We start from the raw sequence: 17021 nt of genomic DNA on the forward strand, positions 1-17021 counted from the left end.
GAAGTTGTTATGCCAAATAGGAAAGACTGGATAATATGCAGATCTTTTAGGCTTTTTTTAATCTAGATGACTTGTGAAGCTGTCTTTAGTGAAATGTGGACGCATGAGTGAATGAAGAAAAGAAAATAATTTTTCTGTAGTGACTCTACAGCTTAATTCTTCTACTCCAAATATACCTTCTGTGCATAGGCTTCTGACCTCCTAATACAGACTCAAGTAACATTTGGATCACTTTTGGCAAAGGAACTGAATGGGTGCTTAGAGTGGATGCCCCCTTCAGAATTTTTGCTTAGAGGTCTGAGGACTCAAGGGATGACTTTTACAGCTTATGACTTATACAAGAGATACTACTGATTATAAAAAAAGAGAAAAATAAAAATATTTTAAAAAGTCTTAAGTGTGTTAGAATATATAATGTCGTGCCCAGATAATGTACTTTATATGATAATGTGATTTGCACTATCACAGCTATAGACTGACAGTTTTCTGATAAATGGGCCAAAAATCAGGCTTTAACATGACGAAGTTCAAGTGGACATCCAACCCAGAGATGGAAGGTTGAAATCAGAATGTTTGTTGTGTTCTTCTAATTTTGATTTTCAGTTAAGTAGCTGTTTTTGTGGAAAAGAGGATCTTCACTGAGACTGTATAAGAATATATTTGTGATCTTATGTCAGAAGTAACAAACATAAATGTAGCATGTTTTTTTCTTGATTGTAAACGTGGACTTGAAAGAGCTTATTTCTTATCCTCTGTTTAGAGGCTTTTAATTTTTAAATATTTACCTGTAGATTGTAAGGCCTAATGGTATACTGGTAATGAACCCTTGCCAAAATTTACTCTATCAGCTTCTGAAAAGACCAAAAGTGTTTTCTTAGCTTCAGTGTGAATGACCTTGAATATTATGCAGCTATGCTGATAGTAGGTTTTAAAACATATTTATAGTTTCTTCCTGTGAAGTTCAGACATATCTAGAGAGAGATCCCTGAATTTTAGGCAGTAGAATAAATATAGCTGTCTTGTGTACTTGTAAAATTAAGAAACACCTTCTTGACACACTTGTTTGCTTCAAGAAATTTTTTTCAGATCAGATTTCACAATACTTTATTTTTACTATGCCATAGTAAAATGGTAATTTATTAAAATGCGAACAAAAAAATCTGATGTACATTTGCCATACGTGAGCACACATAATTTAATGCATTATTCACCTTAGTCTGTTTATCTGCTAATTTTCAGTAATTTATGTAGTCACCAGCATATTTCTGATTTATGCTACCACTTTCCAGTAGAAGCCTGATTTTATGTGCTTTTGCTGAGACTCCAAATTAGCTGAAGCTTTAAATCTGAGTTCCCAGTCTATGCCTTCATGTCAGCATGCAAAAAAATACAAAAAGCTCCTATCTTTAAAGCAGGTTTTATTTAGAGTATGGTGGCTCTGTAAATAGAACTTAGGTTTGATGGAGTAAGAAAACAAATTGACCCTGCCTACTTTACAGCATGGATCCTTCCTTTCCCATCAGTCCTCTGTCCAGTCAGGGAGTGACATTCTGGGTTACATGCATTTTCTAGTCCCTTATAGATCCCTTGGGAAGCAACCTCATCTTGCCACTTCTGAGAATACACTCCCTGCTGCAGGCAAGCCTTGTTCTCTAATCCATCTTCAGGGTCTATAGGCACTTCGTTTCCTGTAACATGCTTCTTGACTGCACTGTGCTGCCTAACAGATTTTACAGCTGATTGCTTGATTGCTTTCAGGAAAGGTGAGTTTTTTTCTCTCCTTCCTTTCTGTGTTCCTTTAGCCTGATGCGTGTGCTGCAGCGAGCGTAGGCAAGACAGCTGTCCTTTCTTTGTATTGCTTTTCTGAATAAAGCTGGCAGTATCCAGAGAGTGAACTATGAACAACAAAACCAGTTTTGCATTTCAGTCTGTGCATTTCAGTCTGTGCAAAATCATGAGCTCTGTCCCAGTTTGAGTTTATAACTTAATGTGTATGTTTTGTATGGAATAGCAACGGAAGGAATAAAGTGAATAAAAATAATAGTACAGTTAACATGTTCTGACTGTGAGCTGCATTGACAGATCAACAATCAGTGTGCTAGGGATCAGCAACTTATTTTCAGTTTTTCAAGATTAGTGGGCAGCATCCTAGTTCTGAAGAAACAGGCCTTTTTTTAGGCCAGCTTTCAGAGGGCGCTCCAGCTATTGTGCACTGGAGGTAGGATATTGAACGTGTGGCAGAACTGCATAATAGAGGATATCATCACTAATGTGATGTGATGAGGGAAAGTAGTTACAATTAAACCTTATAATGGATAAGATCAGAGCTTGTAAAATATCTAAAGTGCATGTGATGTTTGCACAACATGCTACTCACTCATCAAAAACTCGTATTTTAATTGGCATTGACTAAATGTCTCTTCTTTAGTACTTTTACCTGGAAAAGGCTATGAATTTCCATTTGCCTCCTTGAAAAGACCCATTGGAGAAATCGATACAGCTTGGGGATTAATAATTTTTTACATTCAGACTATGCTAACAAAATTGTGTTGCTATGAAGATATGTTTTATCTTTTCAGTGCTTTGCTGTTAGGTTCTAAAGGAAAATCTTTCTAAAATACACATACCCAAAAAGCAAAAGTATCTTGCATGAGTTCTGAAAAAACCCAACAACCAAACGTGGAGTTGACATTCTGAGCATTTGCAGTGATTTTGTGTGAAAAGTGCCATTCAAGAATTACTGCATTTGGCAGACTAACAATTCAATCTACGTGGCAGTAATTAACAAAGGAACAAGGCTAAAGGCTGCTTGAAACCAAAGAGCTTGCCCAATGATCTGTAGTCTATTATAATAAAAAATTAAACACTAGAAGGGCAACAGATTTGAAGGGCATAGGTTCTGATTCACGCTTTTGATGACTCACCCTCACCGAAGATAACAAAATATTTTGTTTTGTTTCAGTTTTTGGGGTGATGCTGGTTTCTTTTTTTCTAAGATATGTACTGTATAGTTGCACTCATTTACTGGTAATATAGCAAGTAATCCATTATTCTGCTACTTTTCTGCTTCATTCTGGCTGTCTGGTAGATTGTTTAAAACATCACAAGGTCTTTTCAGCGCTTGATTTAACTCTGTAGTTACCACCTTCTTTTATCCATATCTGCACACACAGTTCAAATCAAAAGACAATTTAAGGAAATAGATTGTATGAAAGGGGAATGATTGTTTTTACACACCCTAGCTGTTACAGGAGTGAACTGCATTGCTGACTGTTCACAATTACACAGATCGTAATGTGGTTGATGGATAAGACAGTGTTGAAAATTATTTATTACAGCTAACGTGAGTTCTAAGTTTATTTAATTTTGAGCTGTTTGGGAGGGATGGGGGGAAGTGGGGGTGGAAATTGTAGCATTTTGGCTCACTCATTTTTTCAGGTCACGTTGGCTGCCTTGGGTTTCACACATTTGATGGGCAGCTTCAGCAGCTTCCTGTTTAGTTTCTTATAAGTGCCAAAACCACCTTGCAGATATAAGGGGCCTGAATTAAGTGAAGATTATTATACCACAGGTTTAGATTGGAAATGAAAATGCAGACAACAGTCATTGAATGATGAGGTCAACCTATATTGGAGGATTAGAGTAAGACTTCTTCATGGTAATCATGCAGGTATTTTTTGGGTAGATTGCTTTTCTCTGTAGAATCAAATATTTTGTGCAGTTTCCTTTTGCCGCACAAACAAATATAAGACAGCAAATATTTATTATAGAATAAGAAAGGAGTTTTTCGTTATATTACTACCCACAGTATGAGAGAACTAGTCCCATCTGACAGTGCTGGTGGTCTTAAGTTACATGGCTTTTTTTTTTTTAATTACTAAACGTATTTGCAAGGATGTCATGTGAATGATACCCATTTTCCCTTTCCACAGAAAAAGTCCAAAAAAGTCAGTTTCCTCTTGGAGACAATTACAGATTGAATTATTTAGATATGTTCTCATCATCCATCAAGGAAAAGGTGAGGTAGGCAGCAAAGAGTTGTTGTGGAATGTCATGTATTCGTTAGAGGCAGAGCAAAATTTGGCACAGGAATGGGTCTTAAGCATTGTTTCTACATGATGTTGGCTAGTTTGGCGAGAAGTAAAAAAACTCATTGCCTGTATGGAGCCAAGCTGATGACACCCTGAATTACTCAGTGCCTTGCCCATTATTTCCCATCTTTCATTTTGGAGTTTCTTTGCTGATTGTTTATTACTGTGTTCTGCTAACTGTAATAATGGTACCTTTTTTTCCCATCCTGTACCCATGATTAACTTGATTGACCTTGATTCACATGAGCCAGGTAATGTTGAAGAATATGTTCCTCTCTGAAACCAAGGAGTGGGTCACCATAATTTGTTACATGTTAAGTCTTGCAGGTGAGGCAGCTGAGTTCAGAGACTAAAGCAGCCTTTTCCAGAGGGAATTAATGAAAAAGGAAAGTGCAAGGGCAAATTCTCAAGGGAGATTAGTTCTGATTCACTCTTAGAAACTCAGTCCCTCCTCCTGCTGGTGGTCCTGATGATTCTTCTCCTGCCCCTCTATCCTCCACATCATGCAGCTGAAATGGGGGTTAGAGTAGCAGCCTGTGGTGCTCGAGGGAGTCATGTAGACAGCAGTGCTGTGTTAAGCTTTGCTGTAGCTTGAAGATGGAGGGTGAAGTTTCACAGCCTCCGTAAGCTAATCTTAACATAGAACTGCCACCAACAGAGATTTTGTTGTAATGTGAAGTTGTCCAATCTTCAGTGGCTGGGGTCAGTCTCGTAGGCCCGGAGCTTCTGAATAGGCCATTCTGTTGAGCTGATCTTGTTGTTTGCTGCCTACTGAAAAGGGTCACTTGTTTTGCTTTTTCTTTATGTAGGCTTTATGGTTATCTTTTTCTTCTTGTGCTAGCTTTAGCTGGTTAGACCTTTCTGTGAGTTGTTTTCATGTAAGAGAAAGGTCTGAGTTTTTTAATCAGTTTGGCTCTCTGTTACACCACTGCAGGGAGCTACAGCTGTTGAGACACACATCTGATTAGCACTGATGTTTTCATAGTGCTTAACCAGGAGTGAAGGGAGGGTAAAAGGGAAAGGAATGCCAGCTCCTTCTGGTAATGCTGAAACCACCCAACCTTTTATGTGTGACTTATACCTTGTGTGATTTACTTCAAGAAAGAGGTCCCATTACTGTATTTTTTTTAAAGCTATATCTGTACTGCTAATGCGCCTGTTTCAGGGGGTGATCCCTGGTCCTTAGGCCCAGTGGTGTGAGGTGGTGCATTTTAAGTGGTGGTGGGCTAGTTTCCAGTGGAACAGGCTGGCCATGTTGATGTTTAGTGGTACTTTGCCTTAAATGGTTTTTGAGTCCTGTGGTACATCTGTGGCTCTAAGCATAATAATATCTCATGTGTGACAAATGTCTAAAGTAGAGCTGTGTTGTGTAAGAGTGGTGTTTTTATGAAACCCAGGGTTGTGTCAGGTGGCCTGAGGTACAATGAGAGGAGATGTGAGAATGTGTGATGGGGAGTACTGTGCTGGAATACAGCTTGGTGCAGTCTTGTTAGTGTGGCTTTTGGGGAGTGTTCCCTGGAGCTTTATTTTGGAAGGAAGTTTGGATTGCTGTCTGAAGAATGTGGCATCAAACTGTCATCTGTAATAAGTGGATGACCAGGAAATAAAGATCCAGGGACAAACTAAGATATATGAAATTACAGACCTACCTGAAGAGGGGTTTTGCGCCTGTTAACTTCGGCTTGATTTATATAGCAATTTCATAGAGTAGAATCATAGAATAATTAGGGGTGGAAAGGACCTTAAGATCATCTAGTTCCAACCCCCCTGCCATGGGCAGGGACACCTAATGCTAAACCACAACTCTTTGTGTGCGGCCATCCAGCCAGTTCTTTATCCACCGAGTGGTCCACCCATCAAATTGATGTCTCTCCAATTTAGAGACAAGGATGTTGTGTGGGACAGTGTCAAACGCTTTACACAAGTCCAGGTAGATGACATCAACTGCTCTACCCCTGTCCATCAGTTCTGTAGCCCCATCATAGAAGGCCATCAAATTGGTCAGGCAGGATTTCCCCTTAGTGAAGCCATGCTGGCTGTCACCAAGCACCTTGTTGGTTTTCATGTGCCTTAGCATGCCTTCCAGGAGAATCTGCTCCAAGATTTTGCCAGGCACAGAGGTGAGACTGACTGGTCTGTAATTCCCTGGGTCATCCATTTTCCCCTTCTTGAAAATGGGGGTTATATTTCCCTTTTTCCAGTCATCGGGAACTTCATCTGACTGCCATGATTTCTCAAATATGATGTCCATTGGCTTCGCAACTTCATTTGCCAGCTCCTTCAGGACCCGCGGATGGATCTCATCAGGACCCATGGACTTGTGAACGTTCAGATTTTTAAGATGGTCTCGAACCAGATCCTCTCTTACAGTGGGCGCAAGGTCTTCATTCTCACAGTCCCTGCATCTGCCTTCCAAGCCTTGGGTGGTGTGGTCAGAGGCTTTGCCAGTGAAGACCGAGGCAAAGAAGTCATTCAGAACCTCAGCCTCCTCCAAATCCTGTGTAACCAGTTCTCCCGAGAGCTTCCTGAGGGGGCCTGCATTCTCCCTAGTCTGTTTTTTATTTGCTATGTACCTGTAGAATCCCTTCCTGTTATCTTTAATACCTCTAGCTAAGTTTAATTCTAACTGGGCCTTAGAAATTTCCCTAAACTGTGGTCTGTAGAGGCATAAAGAATGCTTACAACTCAATATAATATATTGGAGTTGCTTTTTGTCCCTTGGTTCTGGTATCCAACTTCATTTTAGCCTTTACAGAGGACTGTGTACTACTGTTGTTTCAGGTGAGGTTATAGTCTTAAGATTAAAAAAAAAAAAATACTTTAAGTATTTTAACTATTTATCATTTTTGATTATTTTCAGGTACATGCAGAGTTTCCTTGAGCTTCTAGAGTATGAAAATAAAAGTCCTGAGGATCCTCATGTTCTGGATGAGTGAGTAATCTGTTTTCTTTTGATGGTTCATTTTAAAATAATCTGTCTCAAAACAATCAAGTGTTTTTATACTACAAGATAACAGTAATCTTATTTATAAGGTAGAATTTGTGCAGGAAAGGCCAAAATTGTAATCTGGAGCAGGATACAGGAATCTTATGCTTTTGAACAATATATTTTGCATTTGCACAGTCCAGTAGTTTAAGAAATAGTGTGAAATGCTTCCTCCAAGGCTGTATGGAGAAGACAACATGCAAGTAAGAATATAGTTGCATATCAAATGCTTAGGATTAAAATATCATTTCTGGATACACTGAGTTTTGTACTGTTGCATATAGTGTATATTAACGCATTAATACTTTGATTTCATTTTCAGTTTGAAAACATTCGGTGTGTCATTGTTTTTATCTAAAAGCTTTTTTAATGGGCTTCAATTATTTGTGTTCACCTACCTCACTGAATAATACTACTTATGTTTTGAGAAGGAAGGAAAGCTTAGCCAGTTTTCTTTATCAACAAAATCATGTTAAAATCGTTATGAGAATGTTTCCTTGAAATATGTATGTATAAGAAAACCCCCAACCACATGTAAGTGAGAACAGGTACAACAAACGCATTAGAGACTTAAAAAAGCAAAACAACCCCTCCCACCACTAAGGGATATGGTTACTCTGTACTATATAGCAGCCAGCTTTGTTTCAGGAGATTATGTCTTGCTTTTGTTCTATTAATTAGTTTTCTTAGGGTAGCTTCTCGTGTTAAAGAAGACACACACACACACACACCCCCCCCCCCCCCCCCAAAGAAAAAAACAAAACCCAAAACAAAAAAAACTAGAAATCTTACAACACTTTATAGGAAGCATTTTTTAAAACATCTTGCAGTCCAGTAAATGCTCTGGTTGTACAAGATGTGGCCTACGCTGTGCAAAAATGATGTTTTGCTTTCCGGTAGTTCCAGATACATTAACTGGTATGTTATGTTAGGCTAAGTAAGGGGTTTATTAGGTAATGCATTTTAGATGTTATGCTCTTTTGGCTGTGGTCATATTATCCAAGGTCTTAAGTATCGACCAATACAGGAAAAACTCAATTGCGTGAGTACCAGTTTCACTGCGTGGCAGAACTGTAGAAGGAGCTGTAAGGTTCATGGACCAAGTGAATTGTAGTGTTACTGAACAAGGGAAAGTATTTTCTCAGTGTGAGTCCTTATCTGGAATACTGTCTTCAGTTCTGGGTACTTACCTATTAAGCAGTTAAAACGCACATGGACAGTATTGATATGAAAGGAACAAGAATTGGAGATGTGGGTAGTTGAAGTACTGAATAATGTTGAAGGCATTCGTTTAGATTGGAAAAGAGTAATTGAAGTGTGAGACACTGCAAGTCTTGAGCGTGCCAAAAGAAAAGGTCACCATAATAAAAGATTATTGGTTGCTTGAAGTGAAGAAGTGGAGAAATAAAAAAAAAAGTGGCTGATTTTTATTGTAGTTGAGATTGTACACAGGGCAAAAAATGCAAATTCTAATATTAGCAAGAACAGACTGAAAAAGACCATTTCATCCTGTTCTGAAAAAGAATGCTTTTCAGAATGGAAATAAATAATTCCATTTTATTTAATAAATAGTAAAAATTGAAGTATTCTCTGTAGAGCATTCAATTTTAAAAGCTTTTAAGAACAGATTAGTTTTTATTGATGTTCTAGGCAAGCTTCTTCTGTAGTGGATAAATTAGATGAACTTTTCAATTGCTTCTAGTTGTTCCATTTTGTTATTCTGTATTTACAACCTGTTTGCACAAGAATTTGTTTGTGACTTGTTCAGTAGTAAGTTTTCCTATTGCTTGACTTGAAAGAGTGTTTTGAGTGGAATTAAGTTACCAAAACCTAGGTGTCTTGTTTCTTTTTGAGATGGCATAAGCTGTTCTAGACCTGTAAGCAAGAGGTAGATCACCATATGTTTTAAAATGTTGATGAAGAGTTTTCTTGGAGATCTATTTTCAGTCTGTGCATAATTATAAAATGAATTATCTTAATCTGGCATATGGATAACACACATTCTTGATGGTGTTTCATGGCAACTGGAAGTGTTGTTTGATGCTCTATATTAGTATGATACACCAAATATTTGATGATGAACCAAATTGAACTGAACTTATACTGAACTCATTCAGTATAACTGTTAACATATTTGAAATCTTGTGGTTATTGCATTTATGTAATGAAGTACATATAATAAGGATGCTGGGGATATTTTTTTCTGTATTCTAAGGTGAAGTCCCGGTAGGGACTAGGACAGTAAGAATTGCCTTTATACTGAGTTTGGCCTGTGGGGGAAAAAGATGAAAGACTGATTAAAGAGCAAGTTTGTCTTCTTGCCTGTACTGGGTAGGCTACCTAAGATTAGAAGATCAGATTTACTTTCCTGCTCTTTGCATGTCATCTCTTCCTAGCTTTCTGAAGGCTGTGCTATTTAACTGGATATTGATCCATAATTAGCTATCATTATCATATTACAAGATGAATATGGACATAGTTATTTTTAAATAAGTATTTTGCAAAGAATAACTATGTCCATATTTATCTTGTAATAACCCACAGATAAATCTAACAAATTTCTCAACTTCTGTACCAGTATTCCTTGTTGCTGCTGTCTAGCTCTATCCTACTTTTATGCCTTGCAGTCAGCAGAGAAATACAGGGAGATAGTTAATGAACTACTTTGCAGTGCAGGAGTGTGGGGTGGAGAAGGGACCAAAACAAACCACTTAGCTGAGTTAATTTAGGTTTACATACCACTTTTCTATTATTTGTATGTATCATTTAATACAGAATTTGAGTTGTCATCTGGGACCTTATGGGTAGCGTCTTTAGGGATGCATGACTAGGAATAGTACTTTCCTTCAACCAGATTGGTTTGCTTAGAAAAAGACAAGTGGAAGTTGACTCTTAAGGTATGCTGGGTCATTTGAACCAGAGACTTTCTGGTACTAGCAGTATCTGTGATGTATCTCTGAGTACCTTGCATATAGTAGCATGTGAAGAGGGGTTGGAGCATTCATCTCTTGGTTCCTCTCAGCTGTCTTATTCCTGCATTGAGCATGCTGTAGGAGCGTACTTATTATATACTAATACTATGTATTATATACCTCATATTATGGAAGGCCACTCTTGCATCTTTTGGTCATTGGAGTGCCCTGTGTGGTATCAGATGACTTGGACATTTCATAATGGCCCTTATCTCACAGAATCACAGAATGGTTTGAGTTGGAAAGAACCTTAAGCTCATCTAGTTCCAACCCCCTGCCATGGGCAGGGATGCCTCACACTAGACCATATCGCCCAAGGCTCTGTCCAGCCTGGCCTTGAACACTGCCAGGGATGGAGCACTCATGTTGTGAGTGGGCAACCTATTCCAGTGCCTCACCACCCTCACAGTAAACTTCTTCCTTGTATTTAACCTGAACTTCCCCTGTTTAAGTTTTAACCCATTACCCCTTGTCCTATAACTACAGTCCCTGATGAAGAGCCCCTCACTAACATCCTTGTAGGCCCCCTTCAGATATTTGAAACTGCTCTGAGTTCTCCACACAGTTTCTGTTCTCCCAGATGAACAGCTCCAGCTTTCTCAGTCTAACGCTTCTTCCTGTAACTTAGCTTCTCCAACTGTAAGACATGTCTGGGTGGAAGTACTTCAGGTTTTCTTTGAGCTGAATGTAGTGTCTACACCGAGCACTCAACCATGATGGCTTACAGAACAGCTGATTTTTGGAAATTGAATGAGTGCCTTGGTGGTCTTTTTAGCAGCTGAGATGACCTCAGTTTGTTACAGCTAATCAAGGTAACAATGGCATAGGAGAGAAAGGGAGCTAAGATGCTGTTTTAAAGAGGTTTGATATCCACAGATGTGCTGTATCAGTGTTGGCAGGACTTCAATTAATGCCTTCTAAAACAGTGGAATTACTTGATCCGTTCAGCACTAGTGTTGTATCTTTGCTTGTATGGTGAGTCTGCTCTGGTATTCTCAGAATCTGGACACTCTTTCTGAGGATTACAGAATTACAGATATTATCCATGTACTGTCACAGCTGACTGTGAAGCCATGCAGTGAAGTGAATTGGGAAATCAATGTAGTTGAAAAATAGACCGCTTTCCGTCCTGTGGACTCTAAACTGTTACAGTGTGGCTTACAAAGACAGACAAGGCAATAGAGAAGGTGAATGGTAAGAAGCAGTAAGTGTGGAGACTAAATTAAAGCTGATGTTTTTCAGAGTGGCCCAAATTATCTCTGCTCTTAGTGAATGAATTCGAGGCCAGATGTTACATTCAAGAATGTTACCTTTATGAATATTGGACTAAATGAAGGGATTTTTTGTCTTGGCATTTCTGTGATGAAGCTTCAGAAGTGCTTCAGTTTCTTTATTACATTCTGTTGGTTAGCATACCTTATGAAGGCTTACTACAGTGTCACCATGTTACTGGCACTGCTGGTAGTATGCGCATATGCCAAAAGGTCAGGTTACTTTGCCTTTTTGATAACAAATATCTTTGCTCAAACTGCAGAGTGGCCAGGTGGAAGTCATTCCACACTTCTGTCAAACAGTGTGATTATGTTATTGAGAAGTGTTGCGATAAGGTGTCCATGCTCAGTAGATGTGGTAAGTTGGCAGAAGTGTCAGAAGCTTCCCGTGGTGTCAATAAAACACGCAGAGGCAGAAGTTGTTTTTAAACAGTTGAAGTGTTTGTAAAACGTGCTGTTCACATGTACTTTCAAAGAACACTTATGGGTACAGGTGATGGAGTTTCCTTGCTGTTTTTAATCTTTGCGGGAGGGTGTGTGTGGGAGTGTCCTGGAACTGAGAGTGACTTAAGCTGGCTAGAGATAGCACACAGACAAGGAACTTAGTTAACAAGAAGTAATTTTCCTTTTAGCAGCACTAAGATTAAGATAGTGCTTCTGTTAGCGATTTGAAATAAGTAAATATTTGATTAGATTTTAAGAGGGTGCCATTTCTTTTACATTCCAAGTAATGTGAAATACCACTTCAGTTAGTTTTGCACTTTGAAAGTAGCTATGCTTTCTAGTAGAGAAATCTTTTGTGAACTTGTCCCTGTCTTTCTGATGACTCTCAGCCGCCAGATAGCACTTGTTTAAAACAGGGCAGCCAATCAAAAAAAAAAAAAAAAATTGCATATCTGTTCCATTTAAATCCATTTAAAAGGATTATTTTTTAGTCCACTCATCACTTTCTTGTCTTTCATTTTTCAGATAATGCTATCCATAAAAGAGAAATAGCGAAATTTCCTTTGTCTTTACATTGACTTTGACTTCTTGCAGTTTGATGATAGATCAAACCAGAATAATATATACAGTCATTAGGGAGTTAAAATAATAACTTGGTTTGTGACATTAATTGTCTTTGCAGAAGTCTGTAGGCTTAGTTTTTTTAACAGCAGTTGTTAATGCCTTAAGTATTTTTTGTTAATACAGAAATCACTGAAACTCACCTGACTAAAATAGCTTCATATTAGTAATTTCTCATCTGTCAAACCAACTGCATTATTTATTCGTTGTGGTTTTCAGAATACGATACACTGGCTTCTGAAAAAAAACAACAACAACAAAAAAAACCCCTGAAAATAAAACGTAATTGCTTAATAAAATTTTCAGAGCTATTCTGGAATATTCCACTTCCCCCCCCCCCGGCTAATCCCATGAGCATTTTAAGAAATTCTATACATGATCTTCCACAGTTTGAGTACAGTAAAAACTCTGTGTTTCCAGGGGTATGTGGGTTTGAGATGTGGTAAGGAGTGAGTGGTAAGATTAAGGAAACATGCTTTGATTTCTGCCTTGCCACTTTGAAATGTGCCTGTACATACTCCATGTGTTTGGTCCTTTAAAAGCATCCCCTTGATGGAAACGCTTGTGTGAACTAGTTACCTTCAAAGATGGAATTGGGGGTTTCATGTATCACTTCAATAATGAAGGATTCCTTTATTTTGTGTATTTGCAGACTAAGCTTCAGCTATGATTTGATGCTGGTCTGTAGCAGATGAATCTCCTAATCGTGTATTTGCCCCTCAGCATGCTCTGTGCATTTAAGCGCTTTGGTAGCGGGATGTCTGTGAATGGTTTGCCCTCATGGAGCACAGTAGCATCACGTTATATATATTGTGGATAGTGGAAGGATTTAAAAACAAATAGCAAAGCTGTCAGCAAATAGCTGTTAGTAGAGAGTGTTGTGAGTTGTCTTTCAGATGTGGTTGTAGGTGTTGCTTCTCTGCTGTGTTCTTAGTGTCTTGTTGCTCTGAAACATAGAAGTAGCACGAGTGCATCCAGGCACTCGTTTGTCTTGAAAACTAACATCCTATTTCAGTGGTTATAGAACACACAGAATCAAGACTTCAACATAAAAAGTCTTGAAATCTTAAAACCTTAAAAGATTTTTGAGCTGTCAAGTCAGCAAGATTGGTAAGTAAGAGCAGTCATTCTGTACTGTGATAGTATTTAGATTGGAGAATTAGGCAGTTAAACTTTTCTATGCACAGCATAGTGTTGAAAGACTTGAACAGTTAACACACAGGCAAAAACTGGTGGTTAAATTGAGAATGATAAACTATAGAAACTGGAATTTACACTCCTTTAGAGCTGTCAGTGTAGACTGGCAGAAATACCATTCTCAACAAGTGATACACTTCTAAGTATGGTGTACTGTCAGAAGATTGTTTTAGCTAAGGGGTTATGGAAAGGAAGGAATCAGATGCTTTAAATGTGACTTAACTGCTGGTAGTCTTTTACTTTTTGGTGGTTTTCACCCTGCTCATTAGACTAGATAACTGTTAAAGATCCTTTCCAACCCTAACTATGATTCTAATAATACATTTCATTTTAGTAATCATTATAAATCTGAGAATGTTCTGCCATTGATGTTTCTTTAAAAAGGATCTGTAGAATTGTAGATGTATGCATAGCTGAACAAGTCTCCCAGCTGCACTTTGAAAAGTGTATTTCACTGTGTGCTTTTTAAAAACAAGATTATATAATCATTCTGGTGTTCGTTTAATATTGGAGAATGTAATGCAGTTGAGTAGTACTGATTTTTCCATGTCTAGGCTTTAGAAACCTATTAATAATTAATATTTCAAGTATGTGTGAATTTGCATGTGTGGGACAAAAAGGATGAGTGCTTCCAAGATCATAGGCGTCAAGCTGCCTTAGTAGGAGAAGCAGAAGTCCTCCAACCTGTTTCAAAGTCAGTGTATCCTAACAGCCACTTGTTAAAACCAATGTGATCTCCTAAAACTTCCGGATACCACAGAGCCCATCAGAGCACCATTGTATGCGCTCTGCCATCCAGTGGTCTAAAAGGAAACTGAACAGAAGTCACACTGGTAGTAATCACCCATCCCGTTGCTCAAACTTAAGAACAGATGCAAGGTAAAGGAAATGCATTCAAAAGTTACACTGCACAGGTTGAGGTGTTGGGAAGAAAATGTAAAGGTTATCAAGTTATGAAGGTCAGTCAGGCAATTTTTTTTCCCCAAGCTTCTTTTCCAATCTCTCAGGTACTGTTAGAGAATGAGTTACCATGGTGCATACAATTGCAATAAAAGAGAATCTTTTGTTCCTTTTGTTGTCTGCTAATGGTGAAAAGAGATTTAATTTAAAGGGGTGTTTTGGGGAGGAGCTGAAAAGAGAAGTGAGAGATCGAGTTTAACTATACTTCTTAACAATCTGTTTCTGATTTTTGTTTCCTCTAGCTTTTTAGATGTTTTAATTAAAGTCAGGAACAGACACAATGATGTGGTTCCAACCATGGCGCAAGGGGTGATTGAATACAAGGAAAAATATGGCTTTGATCCATTTGTTAGCAGTAACATCCAGTATTTTCTAGATAGATTCTACACCAACCGCATCTCTTTCCGTATGCTTATTAACCAACACAGTAAGTAATTGCGTTTCTCATCTTTGAGAAGTCATTAGTTATTGCTTGTAAACCTGAAGCCATAGCTTGTTTTTTTACTCATGACTAATTCTTAATGTTTTGTGCTAATTATAGTAAGATATTCTGGCAACCTGTTAATTTTGTTCTTTGCAGTTATCAGAAATGAATCCAAGCCAGCAGTGTGCTTTCTTCCACAATTTGTCAAGCTTTGTCAGTGTGGCTGTCGCTTTTTAACTTTGTTGGCAGAGACAGCTTGTGTAGTGATGCATAAACTATTTTTAGATGATAGTAGAGTAGCTGTATCTTTCTGCTCACAAATCTGTCAACATAGTTTGTAGAGCTGACATTTATTCCATAATGAAATGCAGTGATGCCATAAATTTTGAATAGGTTATGCACTATATGGATTTTTACTGCTGTGTTTTTCCAGCGAGTTACCTAGACTTTCTTGCCTTTTAAAAAGGTTGAGTATTTCTAACTTAAAACTTAAGTTATATCCCTTGTGTTCTCGTACTTCCTATTCACTCTTTATGAATAAATGCTAGAAATAGTTGTTTGTTGTCATTAGTTTGTTTCACTTGTTGTTACTAATAAACTTGCTTTTTTATATTCGTATTACAGAGTGAAAGGAGTTACTTGCACAGCTCCTACTAACCAATATGTGCAACCATGCAGAAAGTGATCTGTATAAAGTTAAGGACAGTCTTGTGATCTCTTTTAGTGTACCTTGTGTCTTTTAGCTCTAGAGCTTCATTGTCTGCTCAGTGTTCTGCTTTTATGAGCTCTTAGAAGCTGTAATGTGTTACATATAATGCAGACAGACACTAGCTACTGTAATGCAAAGTACTTTACTACAAGATGTGTGCTGTTCCAGTAACTTTTAGTGTGACTAACAAATGCCTCCCTGTGTGTGTACGAATAACTTCATTGTGGCAAAGTATAGAAAATGAGGTAAATGTGCAGCTTATTCTTCTACCTGGGTAGACAAGTAACAGGCAAAAAAACAAGTTAAGTTAAAAGGCTTCCATAGAAGAGTTCTGTGGAACTCTATAAATAAAAATATTCTCCTAATAGAATTCTTGGGTCAAGTGCTAGCATTATTGGCACTAGTTCTGAAACATCAAACTTATTTCATTGAACTGAAATGGCTTTTCTTGTGGACACTCTTATTTAAGTGCTTGAAACTTAAAACTACTTGCAGATGCTGCAAGTTTAGTTAATCTTCTAAAATTTTTCCACAGTAGTGATCCATATATGATGCCAAATATTAATCTCAAAGCACGGATGAATATGATAATTGGAAAGCAGGATGCAGAAATGAGTTTTCATGTAGTCTCCGCTTCTTTTATACATTATTGACAGACTGTTTCTTACAGTGCAGTTCTGCAAGGCAGTGTGCCATTGTGTTAGCTCACCAGGACCAGAATAGGAAAAGCTTTCAGATCTTGTCACTTGCTCACCTCATACTGCATCTGTTTCATATCAGAGCTGAATAACTTGCTAAAATAGCAGAAAATCACTTCTGAAAAAAAGTGTCAAACCTTTCTACTGCTTTGAGAGCTCAACTCTTCTGAAGGATCTGGTGAGTGCTAGATCCTTTTGCAAAGGAAGGGAGTAGGGAGCATATTGCTGAGAGTCAGGGAGGAAGTCAAGTGAGAGACACCCCTGTGCCAGCTGTGAAATTGCAGCTTAGGTGAGTGTAAAAGGTTTTTAATGCTGTCTTACAGTTCGTCAGTCCTTTTTACTGTAATACTTCCATTGTTGTGATTGCTTGTGTTCTGATGTAATGCTACGAGTGAAGCATTTTACATTTTAGTGTAATCTAATTTTTGATAGCCTATTTCAAAATATAAGTTTAAGTTTTCCACTTAAACCCTTCCACACCATTTTGGTTTTAATTAGTCTTAGCTATAAGTATGAAAAATAAAAAAGAAAATGGAAGAGGGAGGCATGTAGTCTTCCTAAACAAGGATTCTGGCAATTTGCTAGAGTATGTTTTTACAAGACAATTCACTGTCCACCAAATTTCAGATTTAAACTTTCTGGGCTGCC

The 17021-nt window shown here is 38.0% G+C and overlaps 1 protein-coding gene across 2 annotated transcripts in view; it reads left to right on the forward strand.

The window, feature by feature from the left end:
* PDK3 (pyruvate dehydrogenase kinase 3) overlaps positions 1-17021 on the forward strand; it is a 50501-nt gene that overhangs the window by 18632 nt on the left and 14848 nt on the right. For both annotated transcript variants that reach the window (XM_057419434.1, XM_057419435.1), the window contains exons 3-4: positions 6952-7023; positions 14785-14969. In XM_057419434.1, the coding sequence (XP_057275417.1) occupies positions 6952-7023; positions 14785-14969 (257 nt within the window). The remainder of the gene's footprint in view (positions 1-6951; positions 7024-14784; positions 14970-17021) is intronic.

Source organism: Pezoporus wallicus, unplaced genomic scaffold (assembly GCF_028554395.1).
Source record: "Pezoporus wallicus isolate ANWC-B61680 ecotype Strahan unplaced genomic scaffold, APGP_CSIRO_Pwel_v1 contig_5767, whole genome shotgun sequence".
In the NCBI taxonomy this organism is placed as follows: Eukaryota; Metazoa; Chordata; class Aves; order Psittaciformes; family Psittacidae; genus Pezoporus; species Pezoporus wallicus.